This window comes from Ochlerotatus camptorhynchus, unplaced genomic scaffold (genome assembly GCF_037179485.1).
Source record: "Ochlerotatus camptorhynchus isolate MF236.1 unplaced genomic scaffold, CSIRO-AGI_Acam_v1.1 ptg000357l, whole genome shotgun sequence".
Lineage (NCBI taxonomy): Eukaryota > Metazoa > Arthropoda > Insecta > Diptera > Culicidae > Ochlerotatus > Ochlerotatus camptorhynchus.
The window spans coordinates 6553272-6573599 of record NW_027040845.1 but is presented as its reverse complement, the minus strand read 5'-3'; the positions used below and the strand labels follow the sequence as shown (position 1 = coordinate 6573599).

Below are 20328 nucleotides of genomic sequence, written 5' to 3'. Positions count from 1 at the left end.
GAAGAATCGATGAGCTACCTCTCCCCCCGTTTTTTTTTTTGGTATTATTTTTTGGTATTTTAACTCTTATGTCAGACTCATCCATACCAATTTAAGGTATCGAGATATTCGTTCCTGCTCGGGAAGAGTGAGTTGGAGGCTCCGGCGAAATTATCTCTTGTGGATATCAACAATTCGACAGTCAGTATGCATAAGGGCCAAAAAAAAACTGAAAAAGCATCGCTGACCTTAAGTTATCTATTTATTTTCTGATTCTTTGTAATTACATTTTACATTATATCCTAAAATACGTCAATGTTGATGAAACACATTCAGTTTTGTCATTACATGTTATCTCTAAGATGATTTACTGTGCTTAAATAGCTAAATCGGTTTTAACACGTCTACATTTATTTACTGTCTAAAAAACACACTGACCAGTGCCAGCATCAGCAATGTCAACGAGCTGAAGAACTTGCCGGCACTGCTGAAGCAACCCAGATTGTCAACCACCACGGCAAATCGTGCATTGTCCGGGAAGCGACATTCCCTCTCCGTGCACCGCAAATTGGTCACCTCGGTTTGCTGGGTATGCTCGACGGAGAAGAACACTGGTGGGCAGGTATGGATCACTGAATGACCATCGCAAGCGTTGGACAGATCGATGTCGACCATTTCGGCATTGACCACACGGCAGTTGACCGCATCGTTGTTCTGGGTGGTGTTGATTCTGCGGGAATTTAGATTTGATCGATCACAGCTCGTCAAAGCAATGTCAAATTCATCTTACCTTGGCAGTTGAACCCAGCGGGAGTGACAGATGGTAATTGTGGCGAAGCCATGTCCCTGAATCCGCAGCCGTCGGTTCTCAGCCTGATGGAAAAAGTAGTTCGGTTGCAACCGGTAAAATACGATTCCCCTCGGTTCCACGTACTGATTGAACGAGTTCGAACCCCAAGTGGTTTGGATCCAATCGTGTCCACAGCGAGGATTGACAATCCGTCTCGGTTCCTGTTGGATGCGTCGAATAACCGGAGTCGTCTGAACGTTGACAGCATCGATAATGGCTCCCGTTCCCACTTCACGCATTTGAAAGATGTCACGACTTTCTTCACGAACGAATCGATTGAACCGGGTAGGAGTGCCACCGGCGAAGAACAGCAACCGCAGGTCCGGTACTTCCTCACGTAGGATATGCAGACGTTCGACGGCAAAGTTGGAGTCCCCTTCGCTGACGGCTGCCGTATTTGGGATGATGAGACCGATCTTCGATCGACCGCTCATGCTGTTGTTCTGCCGTTCGGCCATCATAATTGGAGTTATCTGCTCGCGGAGGCTCCTCAGCACGGTTGGCAGATTCAGCCCAATCGGTTCTGTGTGTAATTTAGATTGAAAAACTTGGGAACTTGAAAACTATAGAACATTTTATACTTACGAGCAACATGAAGATCCACGGTGTACGTCGAATGGAAATCAGCTAGGAATTGTGTGGAGTTGACCAGCACTTCTCCGTTGAATGCGTTCAGGATGGTGTAAGTGGTACCAAAACGACCGACATCTAAATTGTCCAAAAGATGGCTGCCAAGAGAATAACGATATAGTTGAAAATGTTGATCTGAAACCGATTAATAAAAAAAATACTCACGCAACTACCGAGTGAATGTCTCTGAACGACCAAGCTGTGTCGACAAAAATGAATAGATCAGCTGCGGATCTCCAGATCGTTGGGTCTGTTGGTGTGATGGCAGTGGCTGCGCAAGACAAGTCATTCAGAGAGGTCGCTGCAAGATTAACAAAAGAAACGGGATAATTGGGTCTAGAAATCAAATGGAATGGCGTATCAACAAATGTACTTACGGACATAGTTCGCCAGTGCATCGGCAGCTCCTCCCGAAAACTGCACAATTGCCTGTTGGGTCACGGTGAACGCCATCTGCATCTCCTTGTCCAGAATGTTGCTGAACGCCACGGCTTGATCCCGCATCGCCTGGATAGGAGCCACCGTAGTGAACAGATCCCTCCTGTTGCACGATCGCATCTGCTGGTTGAACACTCCACGCTGGGAGTAGTACATGTCCAGCACCTGACTGAGTCGGAGCATGTTGGCACGATTTCTCCACTCAATGATATTTGTGGCCAGGGCAAGACCATCGATTCCAGCACGAATCTCTGCATCGGTCATCTCCAGGGATGTTCGTTGGCTTAGGAAGAACCACCGAGGTGCCACGGTTTGATTCCATGCTCCGGCTGCTCCGACCTGGATGTTTGCCGGTTGAGAAGGAGCATGCAAAAGGGTGACTTCGGCCAGATCACCGGATAAGGTGGCAGCCCATCGGTTATCCACACGCATTGGTTGAACCTGCTGACGAGCTCGGAACTGAGCGCTTCTTGGTGGCATTAGGTCACGTAGCTGAACTGTCTGTGGTTCAAGACCAGCAGCGATACCGGCGATCACTGTACCAGCGGAAAGCGTTCCCCACTGTGTATAGACGACTCCATTTTCGACCGGACAGGCACTGATCGCATTCGTAGCAATGTCCACTAAGCTAGCATCATCTACGAACTCCTGTTCAGCGGGGTCTCCCTCTACTTCATCTTGACTTTCGACGGGAGCTTCCTCTTCTTCGGCGGCGGCAGCTGCCGCTTCCGGCTCGTCTTCTTCCATTTGTTCCTCGTCCGGATCCATCTCCAGTCTAGCCGACTGCTTCATCTTCTTTATCTGCTTCTTTATCTGATTCATCTCCGGTTGGTTGAGCACTTCGATATCGCCGAGATAGTTGGAAAGGAGCTTGTTCCTATCCTTGAAGTCGATTTCCCGTGGCACCCGAGCAGCACGGTATTGAGAAAGCTGAGTGCAGCGGATGTTCTCATCACCACGCACCATCGTATCGATCGAGCTGGACAACATAAAGTGAAGAGAGCACTGCGAAAGAAAGAGGACAATTTTAGTTTCACACAAAGTTCATAGTATTCTACAGAACTTACCCTTTCCTGCGCGGTCAATGTGGCATTCGGGAAGGTTTGAGCATTGCCCGGCAGAAGCCGGGAAAATAGAATCCTATGCTTGGTAAAGTGGAAGCCAACGGGACTGAACGGTAGCACTCCGGGAATGTTCTGAACTCCGGAAGCCCTTACAATACCGTCCTGACGGAACCGGTGCAACAGTGCGATGGACAACTGGCGCATGTCCTGGTTGAATTCGGGGGAATCTTCCACCTTCCGGATCAACTCGATCAGCATGTTCATCGTCATCGGAAGGCGATTGTCGCGTTCGAAGAGTACTGGATTTTGGTAGCACTCCAGCAGCGCAGGGGCCACCCGGGTTTGGACATTGTCCTGCCCATGGGTTTGAAGCAGAGCTCCCAGGATGATGGCAGTGATGAGCACAAGCGTTGTCGCTGGTGTAGATCTCATGATTTTTCTGATTGGCCTGGAATGGTTCGTGTGGGTTAGTCATCGAATTCGTAGAAATGGGTGTCGATTTCGAGGAAATACAAGTGCAATTGTTCGCTCGCATGTAGTCATCACTGGTAAAGTGCTGGGTTGTTATTAGTCAAGGGTATTGCATAAAGTCGAGTACGCGAGGCGATATGCGTGGCTGGTGTGGGTTAGTGTTTCGGATTGATAAGATAATAAACGGTTTTATGTAGACGGTAGATAACGATGTGCTGGCTTGATATTCGGTAGAATCGGTAGTAGCCGTGGAGTTGGAACCTGGTATGAGGTCATGAGTTTCATAGAGCAAAAAGAGCAAAGATAGCATTTAGCTCAACATTGAATTGTTATGGATCGGAAAATATATCTCGCTGAAATGTGACTCACTCCCGAATACAACTTGGGTTGTATTGTAGAGCCGCTCCTAGCTTATCCTCTTGTCTTTATCAAATTATCGAAGGCATGCTTTATTTCAACCGGGCTCGGAAAACAGTTTTTCATGATTCATCAAATGTGTGAAGTCTGATCCACTTAGAATTCGGACACATGAGACCAGGTGTTTCTCGGGATTGATTTGACGTAATAAAAATGTAATTTAGTCAAAATTAAGGCATTTTCATGTAGTTTCAAAATTTGCAAAAATTACTTGGACGGCGCTCGGATGAAATCGCAGACTTTCATTGGAATTTCCGTCATCATCTACCGCACACTGAACTAGTCAACCTCAGCGGCCATTTTTTTGCAACGCCGAGCCATCTGTGCAGCGTTCAGAGTCGTTTTTCCAGTTTTGTGAACCTTAATGAAAGGTTTCGTTTTTATTGCTTTCTCAGTCTAGGGTAATTCAAACAGCTAGTTGTGCATTGCCCGACGTTTCGGCCGTTTATTGTGGCCTTTTTCAAGGGTAAAACAGTCTACCGTTTGTCGTCAATTTTTTTTTGTTTGTTGCCACGATAAGCATGTTTAGCTAGGAGTAGCTTCCTGTATGGTGCATTGAGTTCAATATTAATTAACATAGGACACTATATGACACTACACTAAACAACGGTTATAATTGAACTTACTTCTGGGTACTTTTTTCTTACCGTGCACGTATCGAGTCGAGACGAAACTTTCACCTTGGATCGATCTTTTTCATCCCGATTTCCGATTTTTCGGATCGATTAATTATCCACGAAAAGATCGAAAAAATCGAACTCTTCTTTAGATCTTTTTGATCTTCATAAAAATAGGTGTTAAATTGTTTAAGTGTATTTTCATAGAAAAACGATTTACTCTCACCCCATACTGCCTGGTAAATTTAAAGAACATAACGTCAAAATCAGCATCACTCCCTACAATGACGTCACTATTTACGTTTCCGATATTTACGACTTCAGCAACATTTGAAGGATTGTGCTACCTCCCTCCTGTGCTCATTGCTTCTTACCGTCATGACAATTGAATATTATAAAGGATACCAACGTAAACAAGCGTATTCAATAAAACCAAAGATCGATTCTTTCCCGCATAAACGCCGCATTGACGTTACCGAAAATGGTTAAAAATTATTTATAATCCCCGCTAAACTTTAACTGAAATATAGTAATGGAACTTTACATGAACGTTTGTGTGATAAAGTTTAAACCTTATATATTATGGTTCTTTGGAAGTGAACCTTACAAATAATGGGTTGATAAGAACCATTACCATTCAAAATAGTTGTTTTTTCTCCATACATTTTCGGAGATAGGACTATATTTGAACCTTTTTACTTATGGTTTGAGAACTTTAATGACTATGGATATGGTACCCAACAAACAATTTAGAGCTCTTATAAAACACCTGAGTTGATCAAACGTTGAATAATAGCTTCCAGAGTTGAACAAGAATGTAGTTGTATTGCCTTTTTGGTTAGAAGCTTCAAAAGCTGCTTGGAGCACTCTTAAATGATTGTTTACGTTCGGTTAAACTGTTTGACAGGAGCCATATAGGACGTGGAATAAACACATCAAAACAAACCATTGGGAGCTCTTATAGAACACCTGAGTTGATCAAACGTTGAATAATAGCTTCCAGAGTTGTACAAGAATGTAGTTGTATTGCCTTTTTGGTTAAACGCTTCAAAAGCTGCTTGGAGCACTCTTTAATGATTGTTTACGTTCGACCAACCACCAACCACAATTTTGTTGCTAAAAATAGCACAAGTGATAGGCACGTTTATATGACCATAAGGCAATGATTATTCAACTGCAAGAGAAGTCACTCAAGATGAGCTTCATATACTTCTCTCATATGATCAAAATATGTATTCAAGAATAGAGCAGATGGAAACAGAAGCGGCTGGCAATCCGGGATCATGAGTTCGAATCTTGCTTCGAGAAACCCTCGGTGGAGTAGAGGTAAATTATATATAGGTGTTATTAATAAATGCAAACATTAATTTAAGACATATATCATATTTATAATCAACGATAACATTTCTAGATAAATTCTCTCAATTAATGATTAGAGAGATTAATTGAAAGAATATCATTTAAAGAATAAAAACAGATGCTTGTTCAAGGGGTAAGTCACTCAGCACATTGTGCCGAAATTAGCATCGGCACAGCTTGGGCACATCCATCGGTATACCTTCGGCACAATCTTGTAGGCATTGAATTGTTGTAAATAAAATGGGAGCACTGCTGGACAACTGTCGTTGAAGTTGTTCACAACATTACGTGCTGATTAACTGCATTTTCAGGAACATCCTCTAATTGAGTATACAAGAGGAACTCAGACCAGCAGTTCACTTATACAGCTATCCCCCGAAGAGCGAGCTACCCACTGAGTTGCACCCACCGCTTTTTCTCGGCGGTGTTTCCACCAGTCGGTCTGATTTTTTGCATGTGAGTAGTGCCAATGGAGAACTAGTTACTCACAGAAAATCAGAGCGCTTGGTTGAAAACCCACCGAGACAAAGCGGTGAGTGCAACTCAGTGGGTAATGCGTTCTTCGGGGGAAAGCTGTAGATCTAAATATGAAATGTAGGCTCTAGAGTGGGCTCAAGAGAAAGAGGCAGTTAGTACCGCATTAGTACCCTTAATTCAAATAATGCTGCAACTCACGCAAAATAAAGTAAAACAGTCTATTCATCATCCTCTATAGTCGGTCTCCAACAATGCTCCCCACCGGTTCCAACTCTTTCTGGCCGCTGATAGACCGATGCTTTTCACATCATGAAAAGCTAGGTTTCTGGTCTACCTTTAAGGGCATTTTAAAGCACTCAAACACAGGACTTGTATACACACAAATCACCGAAATTTCGCACACCCTCAACTTCCCGCGTCATCCTCAATCCAACTTATTCTTGCGATTTCAAACCAAAACATTCAAAGTGTCAAAATACCGGGTTGCCAGGATGGGTATTTTACAAACAATCGCAGCTTGCTCTATGACCGGCACAATCGACATACCTGCTGCACACTTGAGGCACACTGACAAAAAAGATGACCCAAGATTGCTGTGCGGAGTGACCTACCCCTTGTGCTTGTTACTACTTCCCCCATGATCACAGAATGTGAATTATTGCATAATTACATATTTTGTCAATGTGCACAAATAAATTAAATTAATAAAAACTGTACAAGCAATTATTTTGGCGTACCACGACAATTGTTAAACTAATTTTAATCTGTGAATATTGTGAGTACTTACACAACGGTTATTAAGGAGTCATTAAAAAGTGCTGTAAACGCTTTTCACCGCTTGCTGTATAGTGATTATTTAGGAGTCATAAAAGAGTGTAACAAACGCCTCTCAGGTTCAATCTTTAATACATTTCGAAGCAGCTGTTAGGAGGTGTCTACAAACGTTGTATTAGAGCTTTCATCAAAACAATAAAGCTTGAGTTTAAATATGTATCTATAAACGTTGTATAAAAGTTGCTTCTATCCGGTTATTGAGGAGTCATTGAAAAGTGTTATAAACGCTTTTCACCGCTTGCTGTTCAATTAATATTTAGGAGTCATAAAAGAGCGTAACAAACGCCTCTCAGGTTTCCTCTCTACTAAATTTCAAATCAGCTGTCAAGAAGTGTCTACAAACGTTGTATACGAGCTTTCACCAAAATAATAAAGCTTGATTTTAAATATGTATCTATAAACGTTGTATAAAAGTTGCTTCTACTCCTATACCGCGTATACATATAATGCTGTAGTTGAACAGGTTCTCCAAACCAGTGTAAACAAGAGTTTTACAGAAGTTGTAATAAACAAATTGTACAGTTATTATTCAGCATGCAGTTGAATAAAATCACAATGGAAGCGTTTCTTCAACAAGAAATTGATTTTGGGTAAACGTTTTACTGAATACGTAAGACAACACCTTTGTGTTGCAGTTGTATAGATTCTCCAAGCCAGTGTAAACAAGGGTTTTATAAAAGTTGTGTTGAACACATTGTACAATTATTATTCAACATGCAGCTGAACAAAATCAAAACGAAAGCGTTTCTTCAACTGGAAATTGTTACTTGGGTAGCCAATAAGGTTCACAAATGGTTTTGTATTAACGGTAAACTTTACGTGGAATATATCGCGAATAGGTAATCAGTAATTTACAGGCAACCAATCCCAAGTAACAAATCTAGAGCTGCTTGGCTATATTCAAAATTTATAAAGGTTTTATTGCAGCTGCAACCATTACCTACAGCTTTATGACGGTCATATACAATGCAAGTCATGGAACATTTTATAGCTATATCTACAAAACCCCTATAAAGCTAATAAAATATTAAAGGGTTGTGTCCTAGACACGATCGCAGTATGACGTAGAACCTATCTATCTATCTCAATCTATGATGCATGATATATGCATATTTTGCAAAAAAATACATCCGAAGTCCCTCCTTTTTTACATATTCTGCACAAAACATACTTTCTAAGCCCCGCAACTGACAGGATTTCCCATCATTTTATTATGAATGGGGGTGGGGCAGAACGTTTCTTTTGTGCAGCACATAGAAAAAAGGATGGACTTTGGATGTTAATATAATTTCATAAATAGGAGTACCAGATATGTTTTACCGTCAGTTGTCAACTTAATATCATCGAATATGTCTTTCAAGTAGTTTTTTTTCTCAAATTTGAAAGTTTTGGTGTGGGAAGAAATTAAGGGAAAACTTCTGTTTTTACTAATAATAGTTTGTTTTAAATTTATTTCCCGAAAAAAAGTGATCGTCAAAGTCCATGTCTTTTTCGGGTTATTGTTTGGGGGTGGGGGAGGAGAGGTCGTTGAAGGGAGGGGGTTTACATATATTGCTTTTCCTCATTCCTCATTGTGGTCACGCCGTGATTCACCTTTAGTCGCTGACTTGGTCCTGCTTGCTGCAGGACCAAGTGCCATGGCTTCCGAAGCGACAATGAGCAAAAGCACGACAGCAGCGCTGTTTTATATCTTTTCAAGTTCAAGCAGAACGATGTGCAACCGAACCTGATAGAATTTCCCGCCGTTTTTTTTTTTTTAAATGGGTCGGAGCAAAAAGTTTCTTTTGTGCAGAATATGTAAAAAAGAATGGACTTTGGATGTTAATATAATTGCATATATAGAGGTACCAGATATGTTTTACAGTCAGTTGTTGGTAATTCATTGAGTGTATGTATCCTGTTAAGCTTTTTTTTTTGAAAATGTTGGCTCTGCATGTAAAAAATTAATTGTTTATACATAGGTTATTGTGGTTTGCTTAAAATTTATTTCCCGGAAAAAAATGATTGTCAAAGTTCATGTCTTTTTCGGGTTATGTTAAGGGGGGAAGGGGAGAAGTTGTTAAGGGGGATGGTGTTTTACATGCACGTTTTTTCAAGTCTAATTCCTCATTGTGGTGAACACGCCTTGATCCACCTTTAGCCGCTGATTTAGTCCTGCTTGCTGCAGGACCTAGTGCCATGCCATCTTAGGCGGTAGTGAGCAGAGGCAAGAGAGCAGCGCTGATTTATATCTTTTGAGGTTGAAGCAGAATGATGTGCAACCAAGTGGTATTCGCTTATGATGACTGGGTTTGGGAAAAAGGCTTATTTCATGAAAACAGTGATAAAATTATCATTTGCACATTTTCAAAAGTTTAATTTCAGAAAAATTCGAAAAATATTTATTTCAGCAGGTTTGTAATGTAATATCCTATCGATTGGCGTATTTGGATTTTAATTTCATCTATAAATGACAAAGTTACAAGCGTTCAAAACCTAACACTCCTTCACCACACATATTTTTTTGATTTGCACCCCAGTATAGTTGACAAAGACGTAGTTCTACGTCAAAAAACCAACTGATGCTTATGTTATTGGTAAAAAGGTGAATTAATCACTAAACAATGACGATGTTCCTTAATAAGTAAAAAAAATCTCCTTAAAATAGATCGGGTTGCTCCTTAAATGATTGATCAAAATACGTTAAAAATCTTAAAATGCTCAGTGAATATTTAAAGTACGCTCCCTAAAATAGAAAAAAAACTGTACATTAAGCATTTGAAAATGCTCCTTAGTATGCACCGCTTTGCACCATTTTGAAGTGTTATTGTACCATATATCATCGGAAAAGCTGCTGTAGAAAGGTTAATAAGTACCATGAAATTAGCTGAAATGATCAGTAAATCATTGTGTGCATTTGTGCATTTTTACTGAACATTTCAGCTGATTTCATGGTACTTATTAACCTTTCTACAGCAGCTTTTCCGATGATATATGATACAGTAATACTTCAAAATGGTGCAAAGCGGTGCATGCTAAGGAGCATTTTCAAATTCTTAATGTACAGTTTTCTCTATTTAAGGGAGCGTACTTTAAATATTTACTGAGCATTTTAAGATTTTTAAGGTATTTTGATCAATCATTTAAGGAGCAGCCTGATCTATTTTAGGGAGATTTGTTTTAATTATTAAGGATAATTTCATCTGTTTTATTGAGCAAAAGTAGGGCTGCCTATGTTATTTTCACTTATTAAAGGTTTTATGATTGCCTTGAAGTGTAAAAAAAAGCAAAATGAATTGCCCTTATAAAACCCAAACATAAATCCTTATATTGCTATATAAATAAGCGCAATAAAGCTAGTTGGTCATATAACTGTTATTTTAAAACAATTATAAGCATTCATTTACAGCTTGTCAGAAGTGTAAATGTGCGGTTTATTTCTACAACATAGAAAAGAACCAAAACTTTCCGGTATTTCCAAGCGGAGTGCAAAGAAAATCAACAAGATTGTTAGCATGAGCCGAAATGCCGCGGCATTTTCTGCGGATGTCACAAGCTGTAAAGAGTGTGCTTCCGCACCATTCCATTGGTCGAAATACATGGAATGGTGACAGTTCTAAGACAAAAAAGTTGAAATCACGCATAACTTTTCATAAAGGTTAATGTACCATTCAAAACTTTTCCAAATGTTTGTAAAATTCATCGGTTGCACCCGTAGAATAGGAATATACATTTGCCCTCAAATATAAAAAAAATAATTGCTCTTGTAAAAAGAAAATAGTGCTCGTAATAACATCATGTATTATGCTTTTCTGTTCTGCTTTCATTCAATGCACACTGGCACTGGGCCAAGAATGCAACCTAGCGGAGCAAAATTAATAACTCCGAAACGAAGCATTTCCGCGATTTGGTGTCTCCGGCAAAGTTTCTCATCATAATAAGGACCATCTATTGACATAAACAAATAGTTCAAAACTCTTCCGCAAAGATGGCGCCACAATCTAACTTCTTTCTCTGACGTTTTGGAGACTTGATGTCTTCGGCAAAGTTGTTTATCTTGACAAAACATTATATGGTTGTAAGCAAAACACCGACACAGAAAGAAAAAACCATATTTTCGACATTTTTTTAACTCCATATAACTTGGAACCAGTAGGCTGTGGAAATTTCACGTCTTCAAAAGAGCTGTTCATTTTGTCAAGATAAACAACTTTGCCGAAGACATCAAGTCTCCAGAACGTCAGAGAAAGAAGTAAGATTGTGGCGCCATGTTTTCGGAAGAGTTTTGACAAATAGTTACTTATGTCAATAGATTGTCAACAGATTATGATGAGAAACTTTGCCCAAGACACTAAGTCGCGGAAATGCTTCGTTTCGGAGTTAATAATTCTGCTCCGCTAGGTTGCATTCCTGACCCAGTGTGCAATGTAAGCATTAGACATTTTAAGAAATTGCGCTTGGTGTTTTTCTTGCCTGCTGTTATCTGTCGCCATATTGTCATTATGAAAATGCCATTAGACTTGAAACAAAATCCAAGAAATTTCAATAAAATAATGGCTAAATTAGATATCCGAAATGATTTCCACTGTGCATTGGTATGAATTCATTTATTGAGATCTATTTTCTGTAAAATTAAGAAGATTCCATCAATTTAATTTGATTTCTGAAACAATATTTTTTGATAACTTGAATTATTTTGGAGGCGCATTTATTTAACGCTCATATTATCCCAATATACAAGATAAAATTTCAAGCGCATATGTTTTGGAACTTCTGAACAGTCACATATTTTCTTTAAGATTTTCACTAATGTCGTTATAAAACAAAATTGATTACATGGTGATCTTTACACCAACACTCAAACCTATTTTTACCGCTAAAGATTTCCATATGAAAAAAAAAGTTTCAGCAGAACAGAACAACAACAAGCTAATTTATGGCGGTTGCTTTGAAGCAAATATAAATTAAATTGGATTTATAACTGATTTTCACAAAAGCGTAATAAGACTGCTTGAATACAATATTACTCTTAAAGAGGCTATGAGAACCTTTTGTAGAGTATGGGGCTTTCTTACAAAAGGTTTTAAGACAGCTTTATTGTGATTCTCATACATGCTTTATAAAGCTTATCAAGAGTGGTCCACTAAGCTGTAAGACGATCTTTTAGCGGTTATCAAAAGGTTGTGCTGGAGCTATTAATTTTATTGACGGTTTTATAAAATTGATCTCAAAACCACTAATAGAGTGCAATAAAACAAGAAATGCTACTTGGGATTCGCGATATATTCCACATAAAGTTGATGGATGTTACAAAACCATCTTTCATCGATCTGTGTGCTAAAAATAGCTAGTAATGGCCATGAGGATGCAAAGAAAAAGTCGACGAAGAGAATCTGGCAATGTTTCTTAGGACCTAATGCATTGTTCAGCTTGAGTTAATGTGTCAGGATTGTACGTAAACCAGACTGTATCAAAACTGGATTCGAATAATATAAGGCAAGGAAGACACTCCAACTACACGGTAAGAAAAAAGTACCCAACGGCCAGTTCACTTTTACCTGGTTTTGACTAGTTGAACTCCTTTTCTCCTTCTAATATTGTCAAAAACGGAGGAGCCTACTGTTTACCTACTTTTGGGTAGAAAGCTAGTGGAAAATTCCATGCGAATTGCACACAAGTAAAAGAAAACTACTTTGACCCGCTTTACCTACTTTTGGGTTCCTACACTATATAGTGCCGAGATGAGTGAAAAGAACTTAATTCTGGGTACTTTTTCTTACCGTGTACTGTTAACCAATAATGATTAAACTGTGATCGATATGACAGCCAATTTGGCTGATATTTTGAGGATTTACATTTGGTTTTTTTTGTCAACACGGTCACCTGTTTAGTAATTCATCAAGAAGATGGATCAATGAAAATGCTGAGGTTTTGACAGAACTATGCTGTTGCTACCACACTATTTTACATTTGATCGTCCATATACAGTAGCGCCAAAAGCATGCTGGGGTGGGTTGAAAACTAGACCATCTAAATTAATCAATTTCTCAAAGCATGTAAAGTTGTTTTTTTAAGATCTTGATGACGGAGGGAGCTTACACAGAAAAAAAAAGTTGTTGAATATTACATCCAAACAGCTGCACAGAGATCATTCAGCCGGTTGTGTAATATTACGTTGTACGATGGACATCGATTTTGCGAACAAAATTACACCCATTGATGTAATATTGTATCTGCTTTTTGCTTTTACATAAATATTTCATACATCAGCTTGAATTACGTTGATCGATATTACATTTTTTTTTTGATGTGTATACCTAGAGTGTCCCAGAAAGTATAAGCACACTTTTAATTGGCCACCGTTTCTACCCCGATGTAGTTTATCAAAATCATCAAAATGCTAGGCATTTCCCCGGAAAAGCGCAAACAGGTGCACCAGTATGTAAGGAAGTTTGCGAAAATTAGGAAGTAAGTATCGGAGCAGTCCAAACAGCCATCCAGCAGTTCGGTGAAAAAGTTACTTTCGAGAATATATCGAAATCTGGTCGCAAACAGGGGTCGGTGGACCGAAAAGTGAACCACAAAATCACCCAATTTTCGTCAATGAGAAAAGTGCCACTGTTAGAGATTTCGCAAAAAAAAATGAGAACAGCGAAGAGTAACGTCCAACGTGCCAAGATAAGAAACGGACAGAAAACGTTCAAGAAGCAGAAAAAGCCGAAACGGAGTAAGAAACAACCCGTATCCGTCAAACCGAGGACTTGCCAAATGATAGAATGATGTGTGGACAATTGGCGTGTTTCATGATAGACGATTAAACATACGTCAAATTTGACTACAAAGCGCTTCCAGGAGACCAATAAAGGCTAACTAAAAGTAAATTGGTACGCCCCTTGTTCGCCGCCAGCACGCCTCTAGTGGGAATCAAAAATATTTGACAGTGGTTTGTTTACACTTCTCTATAGAACAACTGGTGCAACTGGTGGCTTCATCAAAGTAGACGATCGCGTTCAGAAATAACGTCAAATGGAACTCGAAAAAAGAAAAAATATTGTGCAAAACACCTGGAAAATCCTGAGTGGTCCAGTTCCAAGCTGGCTAAAGTGCTGAAGATACCGAAAACAACAGTTTGTCGAGTGCTCAAAATCTACAAGGAAACCCTGAGTGTGGAAAGGAATCAGCAGAACTACGAAAAAACTGGAACCAGGGACCGTTAGCTGCGCAGCAAGGTGTTGAGGTGCGTTAAAACTAACCCCGGTCTTTCGATCCGGAATGTGGCCAGAAGGTACAACGCCAACTTTCAAACGGTGCGGGATCCTTACCAGGGAAGGATGCAAGTCGTACAAAGCCAGTAAACATCTGAAACGGCACATGAAGCATAATTTCGTGGCCATCGCGACTGGACGTGGGGATGTGCCGGGAAGGATCAAGTTCGTATTTCCCGACAAGTTCGCGAAGAAGGTCATGATTTGGCAAGCGATTTACAGTTGTGGCCTGAAAACGGAACCATTCGTCACATTCTCGACGATGACGATGAAGCATAGGGGCAAAGTCATCTTTTGGCCCGATTTGGCCAGCTGCCACTACTCCCGGAATTTTGACCAATCGAAAAAACTGGGCAATTTCACTTCGACGAAGCGGTGGGGCAGTCAAGGACATCCAGCAAATGCGGGAAACATGGAAGAAATGCGCTGATTCCGTGTCCGTTTCCACTGTGCGGGCGCTGATGGGCTCCATCAAGAGAAAGGTTCAAGATTTCGTTGGAAGTGGAGAAATGTAACCATCTAACGCTGTAACTTTGAAGTTTTAATAAAAGTACTGTAAAGCAAACATTAATGGACTTTTTAAACTTATTGAATCACGAATTACAGGCGTTTTTGTGCGTACCAATTTATTTTTAATCAGCCTTTTTTCACCGAAAAAAATTGTAAGAAGGCCATGATTTGGCAAGTGATACGAGAGTGTGGCAAGTTGTCAAGGCCATTTGTGACAAAGGAGACGATGAACACTGAAATTTACGTTCGGGAGTGTTTGAATCGTTGTCTGCTACCCATGATCCGTCACCATGATGGCCCAGTACTATTTTGGTCAGATTTGGTGTCAATGCACTACTCGAAAGATACGGTAGCTTGGTACAAACAAAGTGCAATATGTGAATTGTCTGGAGGGGAGGTCTGGTTAATCCAAACTGTGAGGGCCCTTTCCAAGGGATATCTACGGAAACACTTTAAGGCAGCGAATTCAATCGAAGAATTGGAAAAAGACTGGACAAAAGTGGCCAAAATTATCGCCAAGGAATTTGTGCTGAAGCTCATGGGCAGCGTTAGATCAAAAGTTTTCTCCTTGGCATACGATTAAAGGAACACCCAATTGAAAGAGAATACTATAGAGAACATATGTATGGAATAACAATTTGACTTCATTGACGTAACGTTGTTTTGATGATGATGATGATAATTGTCTACCACTCATTGCAGAACGGAAACTACGTCCGATAGCAGTGGGCGCTCCTCACTGTTTGATTTGATCAAGCTTAATAACCTCTGATTGTCCTCAACATGTCACTGTATGAATGGCCAAGAACGGTTTTGGTGGATCGATAGGTAAGTTCACCTATACGCCTCCACAGGATGGTAAAGAATCTCCTTCCAGCCACATGATTATACAATTGGTCAAAAACGAGCTGTCCGACAGAAGGATATCCCAATGAGTGAGGAGAAGAGCCCGCCCTTTTTCCACGAGATGTTAACAACAGGTAGTTGACAATTTCACTCTCCCCATCCAAATCGCTTCAATCGCTACTAGTCTCCCGAAAGTCTCTCATCTTATTTCTTATTTCAGAATGGTTCAATGGTTGTGAAATGAGGGAACATTTAAATTTAACACTATTTAAAGTATTTCAATGCAACATTACATTTGTTCACTGACAATAAACACATTTTTCAATATATTATCCTAACTAATTTCTGTAAGAATTTACTTGCGTTTTATACAAAATTAGTATCAATGTTCCGTCATATTGTATCTTCAAGTGATCTTCGCAAGCGCCACATTTCGTTCAGGCTCTTCGGAACTACATGAGATGAAATATGAAACGCACCTTTTAAAGTGAATTGCACATAACAATGTTCATCATGTAATCATCTCAGTGTTCACTCGGCTGTCGACAAAAGTAGGCCACTCTCGATGTGTGCCACGTGATCGTCTATTTTCTCGGCAGCAACCATTGTGTGGTCCTCCTCATTGTTCTTCATCAGCAGTTCTTTCGGTCGATGCGTCGTCGACTTTGGAAAGCAACCGTTTCGTGATGAGTGTGTGAGTGTTGACCACGTTTTGCGTCCATTGCTGCAATGGAAGCGTTTTGCCCCTCGATGGCGAAACTGCCATACAATGAAACCAATGGAAGCGACTCCAGATCTGATGGAGGAAGCTTTTTGGATAGCGGAAGATAAAGTGTTTATTGTGTTGTACCTTTTGACTATAGTTTTAAGATGTATTGTATAGTGACCAAGAATCCTCGGCTCTGTAAAGTTAATTCGTTTGAGTCTTATCAAATAAATTAATAAACAACAAATAACTATGTTCATCACTTACTCACACATGAAATCTGCCTCGACCAACCTGGCAGTACGCGACTTATCCCTCACTGATCCAAAGGGCAGGGTTCATTGACATAACGTCGTTTTATTCCAATAATAAACTGTGCTTATACTTTCTGGGACACCCTATAGAAGAGTTTCAAGGCAACTCCTGTGTTCCAATGCAGTTTCGGTGATATTTTTAGAGCATCGAAAGGAAAATACTGAGGTTATGTTGAGGGGAATGTCATGACATTTATGGAATCATAAATCATTGATAATGTACGGGTTTCTTAAAAGTGGTTAAATATTCACGGCAGAAGAAAAGATATAGATAAAAATTGGTTTAATTTTTTGAAATTCGATGAGTATATGAAAGTTTCCGTGTAAACACGCTCTCTGGAACTGTAAAAAAAGTGAGTTTAGATCTTTCCTTGCAATAAGAGTGACCCCTCAATCAATCATATCGTCAGGCCATTTTCCACAGAGATGGCGCTGTTCCGCTGGTAGGAAGTAATAAAAATCTCCATATAGAAATTGAGATAAGTGGGAATAAAGGGTGTCCCACATCAAATTGCATCACGGAAAAAACGCTGTAGAAAATTACCCATTGGGTATTTTCTCTTAAAAAATTCGAGTAGAAGTAGTTTAGAGTGTATTGTTTACACTGTATTTTTATCGCTGTCAGTTTTTTGAAAGTTGAAAAAAAATGTTGTCAACTAGAAACACTGGAATAAGAGACCAGCGGAGAAAAAAAACATGAATTTGGCAACAAGATAAACATCAAAGCAATCCTGGCATTACTTGCATTTGTAACTGCTTGCGAGTGACTTCAATACACCGACGAGCGAGTTCATGAGTCATTGTTAAACTATGTTAATACTCCTCCCTAATTGAAGCAAACCATTTGTAAACATTGCAGATTGGAACCGCTTTTGATAGTTCGATTGGAATCATAACAGTGTCTCCGCTGGTCTCTTATTCCAGTGTTTCTAGTGTCAACCGAAAAGCACCGTCGCGAATTGATTTTGCGCAAGCACCTGGAAAATCCTCAACTCTCTCATCGGGACATCGGAAAACAACTCGGAATCGTGCATAGACGAGTGCACGGATGGAGTTGAGTTCGCTCACTCGACAAAAAGTGACGTAACAGCGGGGCCCTGTTTACTAAAAATGAACACATGAATAATACACGCGTAACTTTTGAAAAGGGCCTGCCGGGTGAGATCTGAACTATGCTCGTGGTGTTTTCGAACGGAAGGTGTTGCGGACCATCTACGGTGAAGTGCAGATGTAAAATGGAACGTGGAGGAGGCGACTGGAGCACGGACTGCCCCGGCTGATAGGAGAAACACCCATCGTCCAAATTCGGGCAACTACGGAGGGCTGAGCACATCGTAAAAATGTCGGATGACAACCCGGTGAAATTGGTTCTCAAAAGCGACCCTACTGGGATAAGAAGAAGAGGCGCGCAGCGGGCAAGGTGGTTCAACCAAGCAGAAGGCGACCTACGAAGCTGGCGACGTGTGGCCATGGATCGAGCAGAATGAAGACGAGTTCTTAGAACAGTATTGGACAGCAAGGCCTTATTATTAATCCAGCTATTTACGCTCGAGTACAATACAATTTAAATCACCCCTTTCTGAAATATGACGATTAACGGCGCCGGTGCTGTAGTGGTGAGCGTGATTACCTCTCACCCCAGCAGGCCTGGGTTCAATCCCAGTCGGCGCCGCCGCGATGTTCTGAGGCATAACATATCTGATCAGTAAAGCTGTTGGTCCCCGGTTCATGAGTTGATGGGTCGATAGATAGGGTCCAGGTGTGGGAGCTGCCTCCGTGGCGTCGGTAGCATTGGTGCTCAGCACGGAAAACATAATCGACGGAAAACAAATCAAGGAAAAAAAAATATATGACGATTACCATTTTGACAAAGCCTAAGATGGCCATGATTGAAGAAAATTTTCTGCACTTTGACAGTGTAAGCAAATCAAATCGGTTTTCCATTTTGGTTCAGTCGATTTCGTGCATAATTTCATTTTAATTAATATTCACAGGTTCCTAATTTCTCGGATACGGAAAAATGCCTGTAAAGTGTTGGGTAGATGGTTGATTGTATTTGTTTTTCTTATGGTATTAATGATTTGTAGACAGAAGGTGCACTATGTTTTTATATTTTTCCTTGAAAATTTGCTTCTCAAAACCCTTTGAGTAGCAATCTTCCTACCGAATAAATTGCAAAGAATTTGACCAAATAGTCAACAGAATTCTCACTGAAAACGCATCTTACTCAGAGAGTGAGTCACTTTTACACCTTCGTATGGAGAAACTTCTAAAAGCGTACACGGCGAATGAGATTGACCCAAATTTGAGTTTAGCTTACTCATAAATCACATAAAGTGCAGGAACTCAACGATGAGTAAATTTTCCTCGTATTTTCCAGGTTTGTCCAGGAACAAATTCTTGAATATGAGAAAAGTAAAGATTAGATTCACTCAGTCTATTGGTACTACTCTTAGACTGAGTAAAATTTTCGTTTATTTTCCTCATTTTCCGGTTTTCCATATGAGGCGAATTAACTCAACGCTGAATTCCTGCACTTTTGGTGATTATGAGTAAACTAATTTCTAGTTTGGATCGTTCTCATTCCCGTGTAGGTCATTCAGCGCATAATGTCTACATCATAGTCACTCAATCTTTGGAGTTAGATTCGTTTTCAGTGCTGTTACAAGCATCTTTAAAGGCCTTACAAAATAGACATCAGGTGAAGTTCTATTAATGCCTTGAATTATGACATTGTTAGCCCACGGTTGTCACAATGCAGTTCTTATCTCTTCATTCGAGCATTCGTTATAATAAAATCTATTTCCAATCACTCGATCGGCAATCAGGGCTCACTTGCTGGTGCTGCAACTAACAATGTTATCACTCTACAAACTTCCCTCACTTCAATATTCTTCAATCAATTTTCCAACACGATGTAAGTAAACCGCTTTCACCTTCTGCAAATCCTCTATTGCTAAAGTTGTTTGCCCATCGGTGTGCTATCTTATCTGCCCAGTGGGAATTGAAGTTAGCTGCGCAAGGCACGGTTCCCCTTTCGTTGTTCGTTGTTCGCAAGATATAGGCTTTGCTTCCCCGAATTCACTGTTCGACTGAAGTTGTATGGGTGCAACATTCCTCCGACTAGAATCAACATTACTCATAATTCATTATCTCAGTTTCCCCACCCCGGAAAGCCATGATGAAATCAATTTTCGTCTGAACACTATGCCGTAAATCCTAACTTATCACATTTGTAGAATGCAAAGATTCAGATTGATCACATGTCCCACGCAACAACAGTTCAAAGTTTTTTTTTTCGAAAATTTGATTCACATTCAGGGCGCAGTCATTTGCACAACTTTTATGATCGTCCGCCATATTTGATTTCACCTCACCTTTTTTTTCGCTTCTTAGAATTTCATAATCCTTCAACTGCAACGACTTGCTATTTACGACTACTTCCGAAACAGTCACTTAAATCACTAAATTCGTCAAATATTCCATCAAAACACTACAATTCCTAAAATAACTATTTAAATGAATCACAACCTGTCTGCTGTTATAGAGTCTTAACAGACGACCGTTTTGCA

The 20328-nt window shown here is 40.1% G+C and overlaps 1 protein-coding gene across 1 annotated transcript; it reads right to left on the bottom strand.

Moving 5' to 3' along the window:
* Positions 1–223: 223 nt before the first annotated feature.
* LOC135709225 (uncharacterized) lies at positions 224–20313 on the bottom strand. The gene is made up of 7 exons (XM_065231486.1): positions 20134–20313; positions 2965–3409; positions 1837–2902; positions 1625–1760; positions 1415–1557; positions 770–1352; positions 224–709 (listed from the first exon to the last, which is right to left on the bottom strand). Exons 2-7 carry the CDS (start codon positions 3391–3393, stop codon positions 394–396), a joined length of 2673 nt encoding a protein of 890 aa, XP_065087558.1. The 5' UTR covers positions 3394–3409; positions 20134–20313; the 3' UTR covers positions 224–393.
* Between the last annotated feature and the right edge of the window lie 15 nt (positions 20314–20328).

What these genes read in the sequence shown, in the direction of transcription:
- LOC135709225 (XM_065231486.1), bottom strand. Translation starts at nt 3,393, where the DNA reads ATGAGATCTACACCAGCGACAACGCTTGTGCTCATCACTGCCATCATC. An exon ending in TGCACTGGCGAACTATGTCC is followed by an intron (nt 1,761 to 1,836) that starts GTAAGTACATTT and finishes TTAATCTTGCAG; the next exon opens with CGACCTCTCTGAATGACTTG. An exon ending in GACATTCACTCGGTAGTTGC is followed by an intron (nt 1,558 to 1,624) that starts GTGAGTATTTTT and finishes TTCTCTTGGCAG; the next exon opens with CCATCTTTTGGACAATTTAG.